This window comes from Ochotona princeps, chromosome 27 (genome assembly GCF_030435755.1).
Source record: "Ochotona princeps isolate mOchPri1 chromosome 27, mOchPri1.hap1, whole genome shotgun sequence".
NCBI classification, from domain to species: Eukaryota; Metazoa; Chordata; class Mammalia; order Lagomorpha; family Ochotonidae; genus Ochotona; species Ochotona princeps.
Genome location: NC_080858.1, coordinates 18364946 through 18383764, shown reverse-complemented (window position 1 = coordinate 18383764; position 18819 = coordinate 18364946). Strand labels below are relative to the sequence as shown.

Below are 18819 nucleotides of genomic sequence, written 5' to 3'. Positions count from 1 at the left end.
TAGAGCTGATGCAGCTGCCTGAGGTCAGGGTAGACATGCTCCTCTTCCCGGAACACGTGGGTTTTTGAGCAAGTGTTTGAATCACAGCTCCAAAAGGGGCCTTGGGGACAGGATGGTTAGTCAACAGGTGGGGGGTTCACACTTCTTCCCTAAAGTCACGCCAAGAAAGCTCTCCCAGGCCCGGCGGCGTGGCCTAGCGGCTAAAGTCCTCGCCTTGAAAGCCCCAGGATCCCATATGGGCGCCGGTTCTAATCCCGGCAGCTCCACTTCCCATCCAGCTCCCTGCTTGTGGCCTGGGAAAGCAGTCGAGGACGGCCCAAACCTTTGGGACCCTGCACCCGCGTGGGAGACCCGGAAGAGGTTCCTGGTTCCCGGCTTCGGATCGGCGCGTACCGGCCCGTTGCGGCTCACTTGGGGAGTGAATCATCGGATGGAAGATCTTCCTCTCTGTCTCTCCTCCTCTCTGTATATCCGGCTTTCCAATAATAATAATAAAAAAAAAAAAAAAGAAAGCTCTCCCCCAAACTACCTTGGATTGAATCAAGTTCTAGAGGCTGCTGTGTAGCTTGTGGAGATGAGCCAGCAGCCCCTGTGGGCTTGGAGCCTCACAGGCCTGAAATGGCACCTCAGCAGGTGCAGTTGCTGCCGATTGGCTGAGCAACCAGCAGGAAAGGTCTTGGCCCCTCTTTGGGTAGAAGTGGGTGTCCCCTGAGACCAGAGCCTAGGGTTACAGCTCACCTCTCCTTTTTCTCTTTTTTTTTTTTCCCCAACCATATTTCTTTATGTTTTCCATATGGTTTCAGCCTATTATTTCCTGTTTTTACTCTTGTCATGGACAGGCAAAACAACACCAGACCAGTTCCGTTTCCCAGGAGGACTCTCAGGGAATGAGCTCTGTCTGTGGAGTTCTAGACTTTTCCTAAGTGCCTGGGGAGGGCCACCCTTCATGGAGACTTCTTGAAGTTTCATTGTGAGGTCAGTTTTGTCAACCCCGATTAGAGAGAGTGAGCAGAATTTGCTCCATTTAAGCAAGTAAACTTTAAAGAACACATCTCTTCCCTTTTCCTTCCTGTGTCCTGGTTCCTTCTCGCCTTCCCTCCCTCTTTAGGCAAAGCAGATAGAGTCCTTGTTTCTGATCACGAATTGCTTTTTGCATGGCAGGAGCTCGTGTTTTCTGTAGGAGATTCTTGCAGCCCGCCCCTGGCTTTCCAAACCTTGCTCCTGAAAGCATTTTCAAATATTAGTCCAACAAGAAAACAATAGTCCCCGGGTCCTGTGACTTGGAAAATGAATAATGTATAGAGGATTACTTGTCTGAAGTCGTGATGCCTACGTCATTTCCGTGCTTTCTTCAGTCTCATTATTTTTGAACCCAAAAGTATTTTGATGAACATTTTTGAGGAAGAATTGTATGGTATTTCCCAACCTTCCTCCGTGGGTGGAATTGCATCACTGAATCACTTTTCTCTATTTTTTTCCACTTTCTGTCTCCTGTTTTGACAAGACTTCATCAGACTCCAGCCTTTTTTTCTTTATTAGTCTCTGAATTTTTTGTCTTTATCCTGGCATCGGTAGTTGTGTTCATTTCCCGTTGCTGTTTGCCGATCTAATGAGGAAGCCTCCTTAAGAACAAGGCCTTTGGCCCAATCTGCAGGTGGAGGTTGGAAGCCTGGGGAAGCTGGGCCCTCCTGTCTATCTCTTTAGCAGTCCTGGAGTTTGAGAGGATGGCACGTTCTTCCACTGTAGATAAAGCCAAGTTTATTTCCTCTTACTTGCCTTTGCTGTTTCCTCCACCTAATCTGCTTTTAAGGGACATGATATGTAAAGCCATGTGTGGTGGCCTGATTGCTTAACCTGGCCTGAGACTCTAGCTGAAGTGGTAGCTCTGAGATAGGCCTATACAGAGAAGACTTGGGGGATGCCAGTCTCAGCCCAGTCCATCCTCAGAAATATGACTTTGGCAGCAGGAGGGGGACAGATGGACCGCTGTCGTGGCACTGCCGGGGATTCCCACATTCCATTTTGGAGTGCCAGTTCTTTCGGATCCATCTTCCTGCTCGTGTACCCTAGCAGATATTGGAGGGTGGGTTGCCTAAATGGGAGATCCAGATGGAGAGTACTGGGCTCCTTGCTCCGACCTATTGCTACTCTGGCTGCAGTGGGCATTTGCAGAGTGAACCAGTGGGTAGACTGCCTTTCAACTTGATAAAAATAAATAAGCAACTAAAAATTGTGCTCTTGAAAAGCTGCACTCCCATCTCCTCATCCCAGAAGGGGCCTATGTCACTGATTGTGCCCGCCCACATTAGGCTGCTCCTGGGCACCAGAGCCAAGAGTGGACCACTAGTGATCACAGTGTCCGCAGACAGGTGTGCGTGTGCATGGAGACAGAGCCACAGAGGCTGGCTGGGATGCATTAGCTCGTGTCTTTGGAGCTGGCTCGCCGGAGTCTCAGGAAAAAGGTGCCGGTGCCTTCTCAAGTCCCTGGGCTGGCGGGAGGCGGAAGGCCTTGCAGGACCTCGGGTCTTGTCTCCCAGACCTTTGAAAGAGGTGGTGCAGCTCACCCACGCGGCAGCAGATAAGCTGCGGTGCTGAAAGTTGATCAATTCCATGTGAACCCAGTCTCAGAACTGCCTCACCTGTGGGTTGGCGTTTAACCCAAATTAGCCAAGCTGACAGACGCAATTAACCAGCCACCATCTCACCTCTCAGGCCTTTAGGGGCGTACCTGTGGTGGGAGGAGGAGGCAGCTGCTCTGGGCACTTGTGCCCTCTTCTCATCAGCTCACCCCTCACCATCATGCTTTCACACCCACGGCCTTAGATGTGATACAGGTGCCAATTTAGAAGAAAGGAAAGCGATGGACCCAGGGGTGCGCAGGTGGAAGTTGTGAGATCACACACTGGGTAGAGAAGCAATCCTGAAGCGAGTCAGGCTCAACTCAGGCAAGCCCTGGTGTGGTCACAGCTGAGTGGATCTGCCTCAGGAGCCATGTCCCTTTTGTGGCTCATGATCCCTAGTGGTTACAGTTCTCACGGCTTAACTTGGATGTATGCATATCTCTCACATGTTGGTCATGGTTTGTCCCAGGGTAGTTTTTGAAAAGATTTCAGCATTAATCATAAGGAACTCCTTGACTTGTGTGTGTATCTAGACTCACAAGGAAGATGAGCTTGGTTACTTGACTCTCATTTGCAAACTGTTGTTTCCATGAAGTTTCCTAGCAGTGTTCATGCCTGTTACTCTCCACGCTGCTTATTAAATATACTCCTGCTGCAGGGCCTCACTTAGGCTGCTTCTACCTCTTGAAGCTCAGGGAACTACATGGCTAGTTCCTGAACCTTTTTCAGGCATTGGCTCAGGTGTCACCCTTTACCTGTTGGCCCTCCCCAAAGGGCTTTCTCTGACTCTGTTAAATAAGGCAATGTAAGGCATGAGCTCACTGCTGAATTTACCTGGTTTTGTTTTTCTTCCTAGTGCTTATCTAGAGTGTGTGTGTGCTTTCTGTCTGCCTTCCCTCAGCGGGACAGTGCTGAGCCGCCTTGGGTGTTCCTTAGGCTCCCACTAGGACCTCTGAAAATCCTAATGCCGCACTGCACTCCAGACCAGGTCAGTCAGAAACTTTGGGCAAGGGGGGGCGGGGAAGAGAAGCAGGCATGGGAACTTTAGAACATTTCCAGGTGATTCATCTGTACAGCCATGTGTGAGGACCAGGAGTCTGGCCTAGGTGTTCCAGTGCCCATGTCCCACATTGGAGTAATGCAGTTGGATTGCCACTTCCACTCCTGATTCAGGTTTCCTGCTCCTGCAGACCATGGGAGGCAGCAACGGTGGCATGAGGGCTTCCCGACATCCTCCTTGGGCGCTTTGGGTATTTGGTGGGTGAGCCAGTGGGTGGGAGCTCTTTTTATTTCTCTCTGCCTCTCAAAGAATGAACAGTTTTTAAAAAAGTTTTGAGAACTAGTGCTATAGTTTAAAATCTTCAGAAGAGAATGTGGACTTGTAGTATTGGCGTCATCTAGGAGCTTATTTGAAATGCAGGTTCTTGGCCCCAACCCAGACTTACTGAGCTACTCTCTGGCAATAATTAGTTTGATGCCATTGTTTGAGGATGCACTGCATTTGAACACACACTGGGGTTTCACTTTGATTATCCTTTTTCAATAAATGTTTGAAAAGGTGTTGCTTACTTATTTTGAAAGGCAGAGTTACAGGGCGGATGGAGGAGGAAGGATGGGAGAGATCTTCCACCAAAATACCTGCAGTGGCTGGGCCTGGGCGGGGCCAAAGCCAGAGGCTAGGAGCTTCATCCAGGTTGCCCATGTTGGTTTAGGGCCCCAAGAGTTTGGACCATCTCTGTTGGCTTTCTCAGGTGCAGTAGCAGGGGGCTGGATCCGAAATGGAACAGCTGGGACTCAGACTGGCACGCATATGAGAAGCTGGCATTGTAAGCAGCTGCCAACCCGATACCCCACATTGGCCCATGTTGCTGCATTCGTAGTTTCAGAATAGAACCAAGCACATAGGAAGCACTCACCAAGCCTTTACTGAATGATGAATGAATGATTGAATGAATGAATGAATGAGTATGAGGTGAGAGGAAGGGGCAGGGATAGCAGAGAGCTGGGCCTTGCTCTTGTCCCTGAGGCACAGGTATAACCAGTGCTGCTCTTCCCTGCATCCTGCTCCCAATCAAAACAGCCAGCATCGCGTCCAGCATCTCATGGGCTTGTCTCCAGCTCTCTCTGCTTTCCAAAGCGATAGCTGACTAATCAAAGATACTGTGATAATGAATTGCCTAACTACCCAGCCCTGCTTCTTTTCTTCAAGCACATATTTGATTAGGGGCCTGCTGAAACCAATTAACCCATTAAGTAGATAATTCAGAAAGACTATGGACTACCTGCTCGCTGCATGGCTTCACACAGGCTCGAGAGGCTAAGACTCAAAAGTGGAACAAACACAGCTTACATTTCAGCTGTGGAGACAGACAGTTTTTAGGTAAGTGATGGTGAGTTGAGGCCCTCCAAAAACAGGCAGAGCAGGGGTCATTGCTGTAAGCCACTGGTGGGCGTGTTGGTAGGTTGCTGAGTCAGTGTTTGTTTCAGATTGGGGAATCTCTTTTGGCTTGTGTATGCGAGTGGCTGTAATACAGAGAAGTGAGCCATGCTCATGAGTTTTGCCGATGACAAGTGCCTTTAGATTGCAATAAGGAATATTGAGGACAGTCAGTTCCGTATTGTGAGAAGTTAACTGAAGGCTGTGGGTGTTGGGTTGGACCTAGTTTGGAGATGACTGAAGATAATATCTAGGTCAGATGATAAGGCCCTGATGATGGGCAATGACAGTAGAGTATGAAGTGGGTAGTTTTGAGAGGTTTATCTGGTGTGGAAGATTGCATCTTTTTTTTTTTTTTTAATCTAACCCTAAAACATAGGAATTTGTGGGACTGTAACGTTTGATAATTTTAAGAGTGTATCCACTGATCCTTGATAATTTGGTGAGCATATACATTGAGAATTCTGCAGTATTACATTGTTAGCCATTCCTTTATGACAGAGGAGCGAGGCTAGTAGAGACTGGAGCACTTTTTGTCTTACTGCTGTGAGTCAAGATGGCCCCAGTGATATTGGTGACTGTTGTAGTTTGGAGATGAATAGAAGGACACCAAGATGTAACTGGATCGAAAGGGCCAGAAAAGGAGCTCCCAGCAACCACTTTGGGCATTTGAGGGTACTTCTATAAAGATTGCCGTGAAGAGAGAGTAAGAGAGAAGTTTGTTTTGATGCAGAAATAAGTTTGGAATCCATGCAGTTGATGGGGGATGGAGGTGTATTCCTGTAGTTCAAGGAAATTGTTTTTGGGGGAAAAAAAAAGAAACTGCCTGGATTTCAAAGTTTAGCATTAAGCTTTTTATATTGAATGCCAGGTGGCTTGCATTTGCAATATTTCCTTCAGTCCTTAGGATGAGCCAATGAAGTGGAGAAGATGTCATGTTTTTTTTAAATAAAGGGTATGAAAAGACCAAACTGAGGGAGGTTAAGTCATTCACCCTGGGAGAGGCGTTCCTGGAATTCAGACCCACGGCTGTCCCCACAAGCTCTGCTCACTGCTCCCGTGCCCTACTGCCTGTGTCAGCACTTGCTTCTGCCACTGGTGATGAGTCAGCCTTCTGTGCAGAGGGTCAGACGTCATCTTTTCCCCCCGATTTTTGGCCAGATTTTTGTTTTCTCTGATCATTACAACTAGACGATTTATGACAGCTGATATCTCCCTGTCGCTTTGAACATAGTTTCATCACCTGACCTTTGCAAGTGATGAGTTCATGTTCCTTAAAACATCTACATTAGAAAGGGGGCCTAGAAGAAAATGAATCCAGATGGGAGAAGTTGAACCGGGCTTCTCTGCATCAGATGACTTACAGTAATCAGGAAGAATGCGGCCGTTCTTCCGTCATGTAAGTGGAAGTGGCCCGATTCTATCAGCTGTGCTCTCTGAGTCAGAGGAAACTTGCTGAGCGTTCTGGACCCAATACTGAAAAGTGGAAGCAGCAGCGCTTTGCTTATCCCCTTTGGAACCAAACATAGTCTGGTGAACAGGGACTCACGGAGACCACCTAGTTACTTGGTCGGCCTCGACCCCGGGGGTCTGTCCATCCACGCCGCTTCAGGTCTCTTCATGGGTTCCACGCCACTTCAGGTCTCTTCATGGGTGCGTCCACGTGTTTGCTGGAAGTTGGCCTACTTTGGGGCTGAAGTTGTTGGATGTAGGCAAGCAGAACTGGTTCTTCTGTTTCATCCTGTGTTCTGGGAAAGCTTTGGAAGACTCATTATTCAGAGTGGCAGGTGGACTACCTTGGGCGTCTGCATTTCTCTGTGAAATAGGGAGCTCTTTTCCCATCCAGCACTCGCCTGCTCTGACTTTTCTTGCACGTGCGAAGTGACAGAGCTTGCTGAGTTGCTGTTAGAAACTGGCTGCTGATGGCACAGCTCTGTGTGGTTTTTTCAGCTGCCTGTTCATGTCGTCTGGTACTAAAAACACCTTCGTGGCCTTAAGGCAGTTGTACACAGCCCATAAACTGCTCAGCTACTTCACCCGGTCTTATGAGTATGCACAGATTCCTTATCTCTTAGATCAAAAGTAATTAGGTGGATTTTGATTCCAGGGGCCAGAGGGCCAGGTGTGGTAAACATCAGGCTCTCGCCTGAGCAGGGCGTTTCAGAAGGTGATGCTCGGCGCCTTGGCCTGCACTACACATGGATCCGTGCTTTGCTTTACGTGTCTTGCTTGTCCATTGCTCCACCTGCGCATGTGCGTTCGTGTCCCCCCTTCACCCCTCCTACAGTCGTGCCTGCTCAGCTGCGTTTTTTTCCTTCTGCCCAAGAGTGGGCAGACCTGGAGTCACATTGTCAACTATGGAGGCAGTGGTTTTGGCTCCCTTGTTTCATCACCGGTCAGGCTGTGCAGGTGGTGCTAAGTGACAGCTAACCCATCGAATGGATCATGTCTTCATGCTTTGGGGCGTGCATGTGAGTGTGCATATGCAAACAGCACATCCACCCGTCTGTAGCTGTTTGAGAACAGTAATGAAAGGCTTGGCCTCATGTGCCTACAGGTGACTACAAGACGGTTATTGAAGCGTTCAAAGAAACTGCAGGAAGCTTTGCCAAGGCCTCTTGTTGGCAAATGTGCTTTGGGCAGTTCTCGTCCTAGAGTTCAGAACTCATCACCAAGATGTTTGTGCCCAACAGGCCTGCACGTGTGTGGGTGACCGCTGGTCTTGTCTACCTCCCATCCTGATTGTCCGGCTGAGTGCTGTCTGACCTTGAACTCCTGGTTGCAGGAGTGATCGAGCTCAGACTTGGAACAGTAGAGTTTTCTCAGTCCCAACATCTCGATAGACCTTTGGCACAGGTCAGTTGCTTTCAAACTGAGAAGAAAAGAATAAGCGAGTGTCCCCTTTAAATCAAATCCTAATAGAACATGAGGGGAAAGTCAGATTTTGTAGAAATTAGAGAAAATAAGGCCCATGCATAGAAGGAGAGAATTTCCAAACTGGTGCCACAAAGTGAGCAGTAGCTTTTGTGCGTCCTCAAGAGTCCCCTTGGGACTGCGTGGTCAGTCCATTGCAGGCACCCTGGGCTCCTCTCCCAGGGGATCAGCTCCCACCCCCCACTCTGCTCATATCCCCACATCTTGCTTGGCCACATCCTGCCTCTTCCAGCCCAACTTTCCAGACCTACTAGGTATTGGGAAATGACTGAGCACCAATGTCATTGGCAAGGCACCAGGCAACACCCATGCAGGGCTCCTGGCTCAGAAGTGGTGAAGTGTTTCAAGGTAGCCAGAGCAGAGCATTGGAACAAGCATGGCCACGGGTCACACGCTCGGGAAGCTGCCGTGGTGCCCTGCTGTATGCTGGATTAAGTGGGAGGCACTTTAAGGGCTGCTACGCTTGCAGACCCCGCCACTGCGAAGGCCTCTGGCGGTTCGCTGGTCTGTGACTCAGAATCATCCAGACAGGAATTGCCCAGGGTCTGGGTTTCTTGGTTTTCTGGAGTTGCATGACCCTGCTCAGGGTTTCATGCAGTTTGCTAAGGCAGTCATTGTGGTTTTTTCCAGTACCCAGAATTGGCAGAGGTACAGATTCGATCGAATATGGGGCACGCAGGGGAAATGTTTTGGTGCTCTGGACTAAAGTTGCGGCCTGTGACACCAGCATGTCATGTAAACACCAGTTTACATCTCTGCTGCTTTACTTCTAACCTTACTGTGCCTGGAAAAGCAGTGGGTGCTGGGCCGAGCATCTGGGCCCCACTTCCGTTTTGAGACACCAGGTTGTAGCTCTGGCTTCTGGCTTCGACTTGGCCCATATTTGGAGAATGAACCGGCATGTGGAAGATCTATTTCTCTGTCTATCTTTGTATTTTTTCTCGTCACTCTGCCTTCTGAAAAGTAAGCCTTTTAAAATATTTAGTTAGTTGACAGTGACACAAACACACAAGACACACATGTACACACACCTCTACCACACATGAGGGAGGTATCTTCCACTGCCTGGCTCATTTCTCAAATGGCTACAATGGCTGTAGCTGGGCCAGTCCAAAGCCAGGAGCTCAGAGCTCCATCTTGGCTGGCAGGACTCCGAAGATATTGGCCGTTTTCTGCTGCTTCTCCTGGGATACTCCCAGGGACTGGATTGGAAGTAGAGCAGCTGGGACAGAAACCAGAACCGAGGTGAAATGTTAGCACCACAGGCAGCAACTTCACTCACTATTCTACAATACTGGTCCTATATGTTAATATTAAAAATAATTTTTTTAATGATCGTGAAGTTCCCCAAAGACAGAACATGATTCCATCCCATTACTGGTCCCCTGGAAAGAGGGAACTTGAAGCTTGGGCCACTAGAGCCTGGAATTTGCCCTGGGAAGAAGCCTGGGATCTAACATGACATTGATTTTTTTTTTTTTTTTAGTCAAGAGGAGTAGGGTCTCTGCTCCAAATTATTTTGCAATCTCTTTGCACAATGTGTTGCGTATTAAACTTTATTGCATGCTGCAGCAAACTTAATTTAGAATTTTGACTTTTTTTTAAAGATTTAATTTGAAAAGCAGATCTTTTCTCTGCTGGTTCCTTCCTCAAATGTCCACAGCAGTGTGGGGTGAGCCAGGCTCAAAATTGTAGCCTAAGTCTCCCATATGGATGACGGGGACCCAAATGCTTCATCCATCAGCTGCTGCCCCTTCAGAGTGTGTAACAGCAGAAAGCTAGAACCAGCAGCGAATGCAGGATTTGAACCCAGGCACCCTGTTGGGGGCTGCAGGCATCCCAAGCAGTGTCTCAACTGCTGTACCCAAAGCCTGCTGCTCCCCAAAAAACTTCAAACAGGGAGACCTGTGAAAGAGAATGATCTTCAAGGATTGGCCTTTGGCCTGTGTTCCTCTTTGCACTGACCCCTTTCCCTCCCCAGGGATGCTGAACAAGGGCCACCTGCCAGGCTGTGTGTTAGGAAGCTAAGCTCTAGTTCAATACAGCTGCATCTCTGGCCAGAGGCTGTCACGGTGAGAACCTCATGAGTTGCGGTGGCTTTCAGGGGTGCTAGGGTGGGGTCATGGAGCAGCCAGGCTTGATAGGGCAGAGGCGAATCTAGATGGCAGAATTCAGCACAGGGCAAGGCGTGGGAGTACGTGAAGGGGAAAGGGGACTGCGACCAAACCCCGCCTCTGCCCGTTCTTCCTCTTCCTTATCGTGGACTGCTCAGCCACTTCCCTGCCTGAAATAGGAAGTGGTGTTGTGGTGAGAGCGAGAGCCGGGCCGCTGCCTGAGCTACTGCAAGCCTGCTGCCTCTGAGTCATCGGGGAAGTGAGGGCGTGGGTTAGTGCCTCCTCTGCAGCGTGGCCTCAGGCTTCCCCCAGCAGCCAGCGCCCAACCTCCAACCCGTGAAGGCACAGGAGCAGGGGTAGGGGTTGTTGGGCTTGGTAGTCAATGGCTGAAGATACAGTGGGGATGTTATCAGCATCTCCAGGATCAGTGTTAGTTTTTAACAATCATCAGGAGCCAAAGGCCCAGCTTGCCTCCCCTCAACCTTTAGGCAGTTCTGGGTGCCCATGTGGGATGGAATTAAAATAAACGCAGGGACTGGCATTATAGTGTGTTGGGTAAAGCCATTGCCCCAGACCCTGGTATACAGTTTGTGTCCTGGCTACTCTGCTTTCAATCCAGCTCCCTACTAGTGGCTAAGGAAAAGCAGCAGCAGATGGCACAAGTGGTTGGGAACCAGCCACCCATGAGGGAGGCCTGGAAGAAGCTCCTGGCTCCTGACTTCAGCCTGGCCCAGTCTTGGCAGATATGACCATCTGGGTAGTGAACCAGTGGTTGGAAGATCTCTCTGTCCCGCTCTCTCTGTGATTGATTTTCAAATCAATAAATACTTCTAAATATGTTAGGGCAGGCTTTTGCCCTAGTGGTTCAGATGCCAAATGGAACATCTGCATCCCATTTTGTAGTGCCCAGGTTTGATGCTTGGTGCTGATGCAAACCCTGGTTGGCAGTAATACTGGGTTCCTGCCATCCATGTGGGACACATGGACTACGTTCTTGATGCCTGGCTTTGCACCTGGCCTGGCCCGTCATTCTCTCATTCATTTATTTTTTCTCTCTCTCTTCCTCTCTCCCACCTCCTGCGGCCACCTGCCTCCTCTTTTCCCTGCATCGCTCTTAAAAAGAGGAAATGCACATTTTCTGTGAACTTTTCGAAGCGTATGTATGTTGTGTGTGTTTCTCTGCCTTTCAAGTAGATGATTTTTTTAAAATGAGATCTGTAGAGATGGGATCCCTTTCAGGAGTCTTGTTGCCTGTGGTCAGAAGGCCACGATCTGGCATTTTTCTTTAATGTGTGAGAGGCAGAGAAATGAGAAAGGGTGGGGGAGACTCAGCGAGACAGGAAGCTCATCCTCTGGCTTCCTCCCCAAGTGCCTGCAAGTGGCTGGAGCTAGAGCCAGAACCAGGACCCTGGAACACATAGGTCAGGCCTGTGCTATGGGTAGAGCCCAACTCTGAGCAAACCCTGCTGCCTCCCAGTGTCTGCATTAGCAGACAGCTGGAGTTAGGAGCTAGAGCTGGGCGTCACACCCAGACATTCCCAAGTAGAATGTGGGTATCATAACCAATGAGCCAGTCAGTGCCTGCTGCCCCTGACCGTGGTACTTCTGGGCGCTGTCATTTACAAAACATGATACCCATAGTCTGCCTGAGTGGAAATTCTGGAATTTCAACATTATGCTTTTGTTCGCTTGTAGACTGGGCTGTCATTGTCAAATAAGGCTGGCCTGACTATGTGGGGTCATAAAGGGCAATGGGAAGCCTGGGCAACTGAAACCCGCCTATACACTCCTGTCTCCTAGCCAATCACTGAAACCCACTGATACATACTTGTCTCCTTCTAGCCAATCACTGAAGCCCACTGATATGCACTTGTCTCCTTTTAGCCAATCACAGCTCTGCCCCCACCCACCCTTTACCAGAACTGTTAACAAGGAAAAAAAATACCGATTTGAGTTTCCCTACCTTTCCCCCAGTGCTACTTATTCTCAGTAGAGGTGCTGGTGAAATGACCAAAAGGTGAGCAGCTCCTGGAAGGAGAAGCAAGAGATTGGCTAATTGAATTAATGTTTCCAGAAAGAACAGAGAAGTTCACCTGTTCACGCACGTTGGATGCTAAGATGACACAAGAGAAATAAAGCTTTCCTTTTTCAATTTCAGTTTCTGTCTAGGGGTAGTTATTTTGGGAAGCTGCAGTGCATTAAATCGCCTGGCTGACATGCAGCTATTGAAAAGGTCTTAAGCCATTCTCAGAACTTCTGACCTCCTTTTTACCTCTTGAGGTCAAAGTTCAAATAAAGTCAGAGAAGCTCAACTGATTCCTCCCCTCCCAACTGCCAAAAAAAAAAAAAAAAAGAGAGAGAGAATTGAGATTCTTCTCCCAGACCAAGTCTGGGCTCCTCCTATACAGAGAAAAATGTTGACCCTTTGCTCATGGTCAGAAGATGAGGCCAGTTCGGTTGAGGGAGTGGTGTTTTACTTCCTGTCTTGGCCATTCAATAGAGACACTCTATTGTATCATGTTGAGGTGCTCAGAGCAGGTGTTCATCAAAGTCATCCCAAAGGCCCTTGAAAATTGTGGGCCACGCCCTTTTCTTAGAGTTTCTGGTTTATTAGACCTGGGTGGGGTAGGACCAAGAAGTTGTGAATCTGACATGTCCCTAAAGTTATGGGCATCACATTTTGAGAAGACAGGTGCGATGCTAAGCAGAGGAGCTCTGAAACTGGGTTACCTGGGTTTGACTCTGACCTCTCATTTGGTAGTTGTGTTTCTGGGCAATTTATAGCTTACATAACAGGACCCTGGTAAGTTTAGCCTCTGTTCTTTTCTTCTTCCAACCACGGGAACTCACACACACCCAGACAAGGGGGCATCAATGCCACCAGAGAAGCCTTGAGTTTGCTGTCTGGTACCTGGGACACCCATCAAGGACTTTCGATCAGGTGTCCCTGGTCCAGAGCCAGATGTCTTCCTTCATGAAGAGTATAGTTCCCCTGGTTGGACAAGGGAGAACCCATACATCTGGGATTACTGGATGCAGGCAGACCCTTCCCGGCAACCCTGTGTTCTCTGACCCAGTGGCATGGTGGGGCGTGGTCTGCAGCAGTTCCCTCCACTCCCTAGCACTCACCCAAGAGGTGCCACCTGTCTTAACATTTGGTTGGACAGGGGAGCTGGTTAGCAGGTATTGCCCTGTTACAGTTGGTTTAGACTTCCAACTGAAGTCTCACCACCTCCAGAGCCTAAGCAGGTCAGCTGCCCAAGTCTCCGGTTACTCCTGCTGCTCTGGTTTCCCTGGGACAGGCCCTGAAAGTGGCCCTTTTTTTTGGGGGGGGGTGCAGTTGGTGTGGCCAGGCCATGCAGTCTTCCTGGCACACAGCTCCTGCAGAAGGCATATGCACTCAGGGCTTGAAGGACACTGCAAGCAGGTTTGTGGGTCTTCAGCATCCAGAGCCGGGGCTGGCCCCATCAGCTCCAGGACAGCTCCTACTCAGGGAATGTGTGAGTTCTTTGTCCCGTGGCTGAGTATGAAACAGATGTGCATTGAGGATCTGCTCTGTACCAGTTGTTCTGCTAGGTGAGGCAGAAATTGGGAGTTAGGATGTCAAGGCTTGGTTCCCATCTGTGTGTCACTAAAGGGTAGAATCGATGGCAAAAACATGGAGTTGGGAGCAAGAGAACTGAAAGGCAATAATAAACCTTGGAGAAGCACGAGTCACTCATAACTTGGAAAACTGCCTAGTCAGTTCCCGAACGTGCTCGTCTGGCTGGGTGGTCCGTGCCTGAGACGTTGGCAGATTTCCCCAAGTGCTTTTGACCTGGGGACGTCAAAAAGGTTGTGAAAAAATGGCATTGAAAACTAAGCGTATTTGGGTTGGTGACGATTTTGAAATCCATGTATAGTTTTCTTTGTTTGTAGTACTTATTTTCCATGAATTCTTTGAAGACCCTTGGCGTTAGTTTGAAGAATCTCTATAATAGGTATGGCAGTTTGGGGCAGAAGTTACTGTGGAGTCTGTCCACACACGTGTTACCTTTCTCCACGTGAGAAGAGTGGAGTGTAGAACTGTGTAGACAGTACTTGTGAACTGGCAGTCTCCAGCTTCTCTGTTCATGTTCCCGATCGGGTTCACCTCCAGCCTTGGCACATCTTTTCTCGAGGACTGATTCCCTGGAATCCGCAGGGAGCGATTAAGGCTGATCTTCCTTTTTTCCCCTCTCCACTCAGCATCTAGTCCAGTGCTAAGCACTTGCATGCCGGGCTGTGAGTATGTGTGTGAATGGGTTGGTCAGAATTCCAAATTTGAATTGCAAGAAGATTCTTCCGTTTTGCATTGCACAGTTGAAGAAATGAGAAAGGACACCCACAAGGACTTGGCAGTGGAGAAATTATTTTTGGCATGACATTAGCTTTAATCAGTTTTGACCTATTTTGTAACCGACCTGGATGAAGAAATGTATTACCTGTATTTCAACCAAGTTCAGTGCATTGAAGGTGTATCTCAAAGGCAAGTTGTATTTTTTAGATCTCAGAGTTATGTCCTCAGGCACAGCTGTGGTTTCCTCTCTGTCCTGTGTGCCTTACATGTCCACTGTACTTGTGCATGTATTACACTTGTGTTATTTCAGTGTTAACTCCCATCTGAGTCCCTCTAGTTGCCTTAAGGGTAGACAGGAATCATACCTTACCCATTGCTGTGGCTGACTATGAATTTGCAGTGCCTCTTGTGCTTGGGATATGTTTATGCACTCTAGCAGTGATCAAAGGAATGGATAGCTTGGCTCATGGGAGTTCTTAAGGGCATTCCAAATGGATGAAGGGGCAAAGCTGAGGGGGAGGAAGGAAGATCAGGCTTATCCAGAATCCACAGTCGTTTCCTTAGGAAACATTACCTGATATTAGTGGATGTGGGGGAAATGATAGTAGATTTTATGTACATACTATGTGTATAACACAGTGGGTAGGAAAAATCAGACAGAATGACATCATTTCTTCATAGTGTCGGCAGTGAGACAGCAGAAAAACACAAATAATTAGGAAGCGCAGTCAGTTCAGGATTAAGCACATGAATACTTAGATTCAAGAAAGGCACACCTTTCATGACATCATACAGCCCAGGCGCACATGAGAGGGAAGCCTCAATGTGCAGTGAGCCTGCTTTGGCTGGGAGGAGGTGGCCTGGCCCGCTGCTCCTGGGATGAACAGCCAGCTCTTGAATGGGGCATTTGTCCGACTCTCCCGGCAGAGAGAGGCTGCAACACAGACGCCTTGCATCCCGTAGGCTGTAACATGCTTGAAGCCACGCACAAGCTGGTGCACACCTCACAGACCCAGCTCCAGTTAGGTAGACATGCAGTGTAAACACCATCTTTTTAGGACTTCTGCCAGCCAGTGGCACCGCCTGTTTTCTGTGTGCCGTGTCTTCCAAGTGTTTCAAGCTGCTTTGTTCTTCATCTTCCTCCTTTGTGGCATTCATGAAGTCACTTGAGAAGACTACTTTTCCCAGAGAAAGACTCGGGAAAGGAGAAAGAAGAAGTAAAAAGGTAAAGCTTTGAGGAGCCTTGCAGTTGGTTTGCCAGTTAAGGCATATGGTTGGAATGAGGAGGAGGAGGAGAGAGAGGAGTCCACAATGTATATATTATATTATAGTATAGTATAGTATAGTATAGTATAGTAAAGTAAAGTAAAAAATGAAAGCATGACAGCACCTGTTTGGTTGAGGAAGAAGCCAGTATGTGGTCCATGGTGGACCATGCCCATGAAGGCTCCATGGCAGGAGGTAGGCCTGGAGCATGAAGGAGGCTCCTCGTCCTGTCGTGAGCCTGGGTGGGCTGTCCTTCATCATACAGGCTTAAGTGAGGGCTTCTGTTCCAGTAAGCTGAATACTCATGTAGCACAGAGGATGCAACCAGGGCCAGCTTACACAGGCTCAAGCATTTATCTGTCTCACACGGGCTGAGTCTGCATGGCAGCGATTGCACCCATCGCAGAGAAGGTAGGGCTGGCCCGGAGGGTATCTGGAGAGCCCCCGGCAGTTAAGATTTATGGCATTAGCTTTAGAGTTGAATTGGAGCATACACATTTATAATGAAAGGAGACCTGCTAGGCTTACTGTTTATTAAGTGTTTCAAGGATTTGAAAGTTTTTATTTTTTTAAAAATTGAGCCTTTTTACATCGTAACCAGCTACTAACATCTTCCAATCTCCCGCTCATGTAGTTGCTCATAGTTCTTAATGTTTGCGATTTAATGGTCTACTTTTCATGCAATTTAATATAAAAATGTAATATCAGTGATTGGGCATCGTCATTCCCCCAACCCTCTGCCTCATGCTACTTCCTCTTTTTCATGGCTCTGCGGCAGGTTTCCGCTCACGTGTGGGTACCCGTGGTTTTCACATCAACTGGCATTAGCCTTATCACAGTTCCTGCTCAGGCAGGTAAGAGCTGCCGAGGAGAGCCAGGTGTGCCAGTTCACAGCCTCCCAAGGGCAGCTGTCAGTTGAACTTCGCCCATGTTTTCAAGACTTTATCGCGTCTCTGGGTGTATTTCCAAAGGGTACTCCTGTGGGCGGGAGCAGTGGAGCTGAAGAGCTGTAACTGAGGAGTCTCGGAAGGACCTTGGAGCTGTTCAGCTGCTGTCTCAGAGTGAGGCGAGGGGTTAGGGGTGTTGGGTGGCTGTGGTGGAGATGTGTGCCCATGCCTAACGTTTCGACTTGAGGGGACCTGAGGGGGCTGTACCCCGGGTCACCTGTTCACTTTGAAAGGAAAGGGGTTGACAAGCACCAGCAGCCGGTGTCTCTGTCCCACTTGGTGTGAACGCCAGTGGTTTGTTGAATTGGTCTCTAACCATGAAGCAGCCTCCGTGTGACTCACTCGGGCCCTGGAGGAGATAGTGACCTTTGAACTCTCAGTTCAGTAGCATCTTGACCTTGGCTGGATACCTTTTTGCTCTCTGGGAGGAAACCCGCTCCCGGCTACTGTTCTATTGATTCTTCTGTCCAAGGAGAATCAACTGATGTCTGTTAAGACTTTTTTTTTATAGCTTATTTCTCTGAAATAGAAGATCTTTTCTTTTGTAGTGAAAAAAAAAAAATAGGCACATTCCCTGTGGTGTGCTGGCTGTGTGGGTTCAAGCCAGAAAACTCGCTTCCCTGAGTTCTAGCTTTAATTTTTTTTTATCTGCTGATTCACGAGGACATTTGATTTCTCTCTGCCATGTTTTCCAGCTCTATAAAACGGAAAGGGGAGTTCATGGCCATCTGGTGTTCTTGGGGGATTTTTCTCTGCAGGTGAAAATTACGATGTAACCACAGACCTGGCTGTCAGCTTCAAGGAGGTTCGTTATACTCCCCCACGGAAAGATGCCAGCAGCAGTGGGAGAAACACAGTGTGTTTGACCTTGACCTCAGCTTTGATAGCTCTTCCCTTAGAATCTTTCAAAGCACACTTAAGATCATTTAAGAGACCCGCAGCAGGCCCCTAACGGTGTCTGCCTCTGCAAGGCCTTTGGGATTGTGGGGAGAAAACCTTAGCCTCTCCTGTTTCCTGGTATCTTGGCATTTTAGAGGTGCCTGGAAAGAAAAGTGGCAGGAAAGCAGCTGAACCTGCCGGGCAAGTCTTGTGTAAACTGACGGAGTCCAGTAAGATGAAGGGCTGGAATTGCCCAACTGAGAGGAAGCCGATTGTAGTGTGCACAAAGGTGCTAGTCACCAAAGCCCCAGGGAGCTCTGGGGAGGCCCCTGGAAAGGCAGGGCCCCTGGAAAGGCAGGACCCCCAAGTTCCAACTAGGCAGGCAGGGTGTGCTGTAGCTTAGAGGAGAAGACACGGACACCTGGCCGGGGCAGCTCTGGTGAGGAGGCTGTTCTGCAGGGAGGACCTCTCTGATGGTGGTCGCTGCCCTGCTAAGCCCAGAGACCCTGTCCTCCCCCTGCTCCGGGTGTCCGTGCACAGGCACCCGTATGGTGTCAGGGCTCTCCACTGCAGAGCGTGGGTGCATCTGTGAGCCGGATGCGATTTCTCGTTTGTGTTTTGCAGTCAGCCCTTGTGAAGAGAAATAGGAATAGAGAGAGTGTCCATGGCTGCGTGGCCCCACTGAGGGCTGCTGTTTGCTCTTCGCCAGAAAATTACTTTCTAGAGTTGCAGTGATGCCTCCCAGAGACCAGAGACAATGGGAAAATGCCTTTCCCAAATAAGTACACAAGACAGCTGGGAGCTTGTCCTGTGAGTAGGGGCTCTGGGGCGTGCTTCCTGGGGAGCCCGTGCTTCCTGGGGAGCCCGCTGCTGTACCCCACACCTTGCCTCCTGTGCCTGGGGTGGCCCAGAGAGGCTAAAAGCGAGGCTGTGGTTGGGTGGCCTGGCTTTCTCCATCCACAGCAAGTACTGCTGCAGAGCGTTCTGTCCAAGTCTTTTGCCTGGATCTCTAGGGAGTCCAGAAACGCAGGTTTCGGGCATTAGGATAACGTGACCAGTCTTCATAGTCAGAGTTGTATTGTCAGCAATGTAGAAAACCAGCTTTTTTCCTTGATTGAAAACATGAGTATAATAACCTGGATGGGTACGTGGATGCCACTTAAATTCAGGTGTTTATTTATTTTTTTTTCTAATCAGGTGGTTTCCTCCTTCCCCTCAAATTGCATGTGGCAAACATTGAGCATGGCTTGGGAGAAAAATGAAGGTAGTTTGTTTTTCCATAATATGTTTGCTTTTCTATATG

At 48.9% G+C, this 18819-nt stretch overlaps 1 protein-coding gene across 4 annotated transcripts in view; it reads left to right on the top strand.

The window, feature by feature from the left end:
- ETV6 (ETS variant transcription factor 6) overlaps window positions 1–18819 on the top strand; it is a 230812-nt gene that overhangs the window by 61389 nt on the left and 150604 nt on the right. Inside the window, exon 2 of one of the 4 annotated variants that reach the window (XM_058655715.1) lies at window positions 3478–3609. The exons of the other annotated variants lie outside the window; for them this stretch is intronic. Within the exon in view, the coding sequence (XP_058511698.1) occupies window positions 3478–3609 (132 nt within the window). The remainder of the gene's footprint in view (window positions 1–3477; window positions 3610–18819) is intronic. 4 annotated transcript variants of the gene reach the window in all.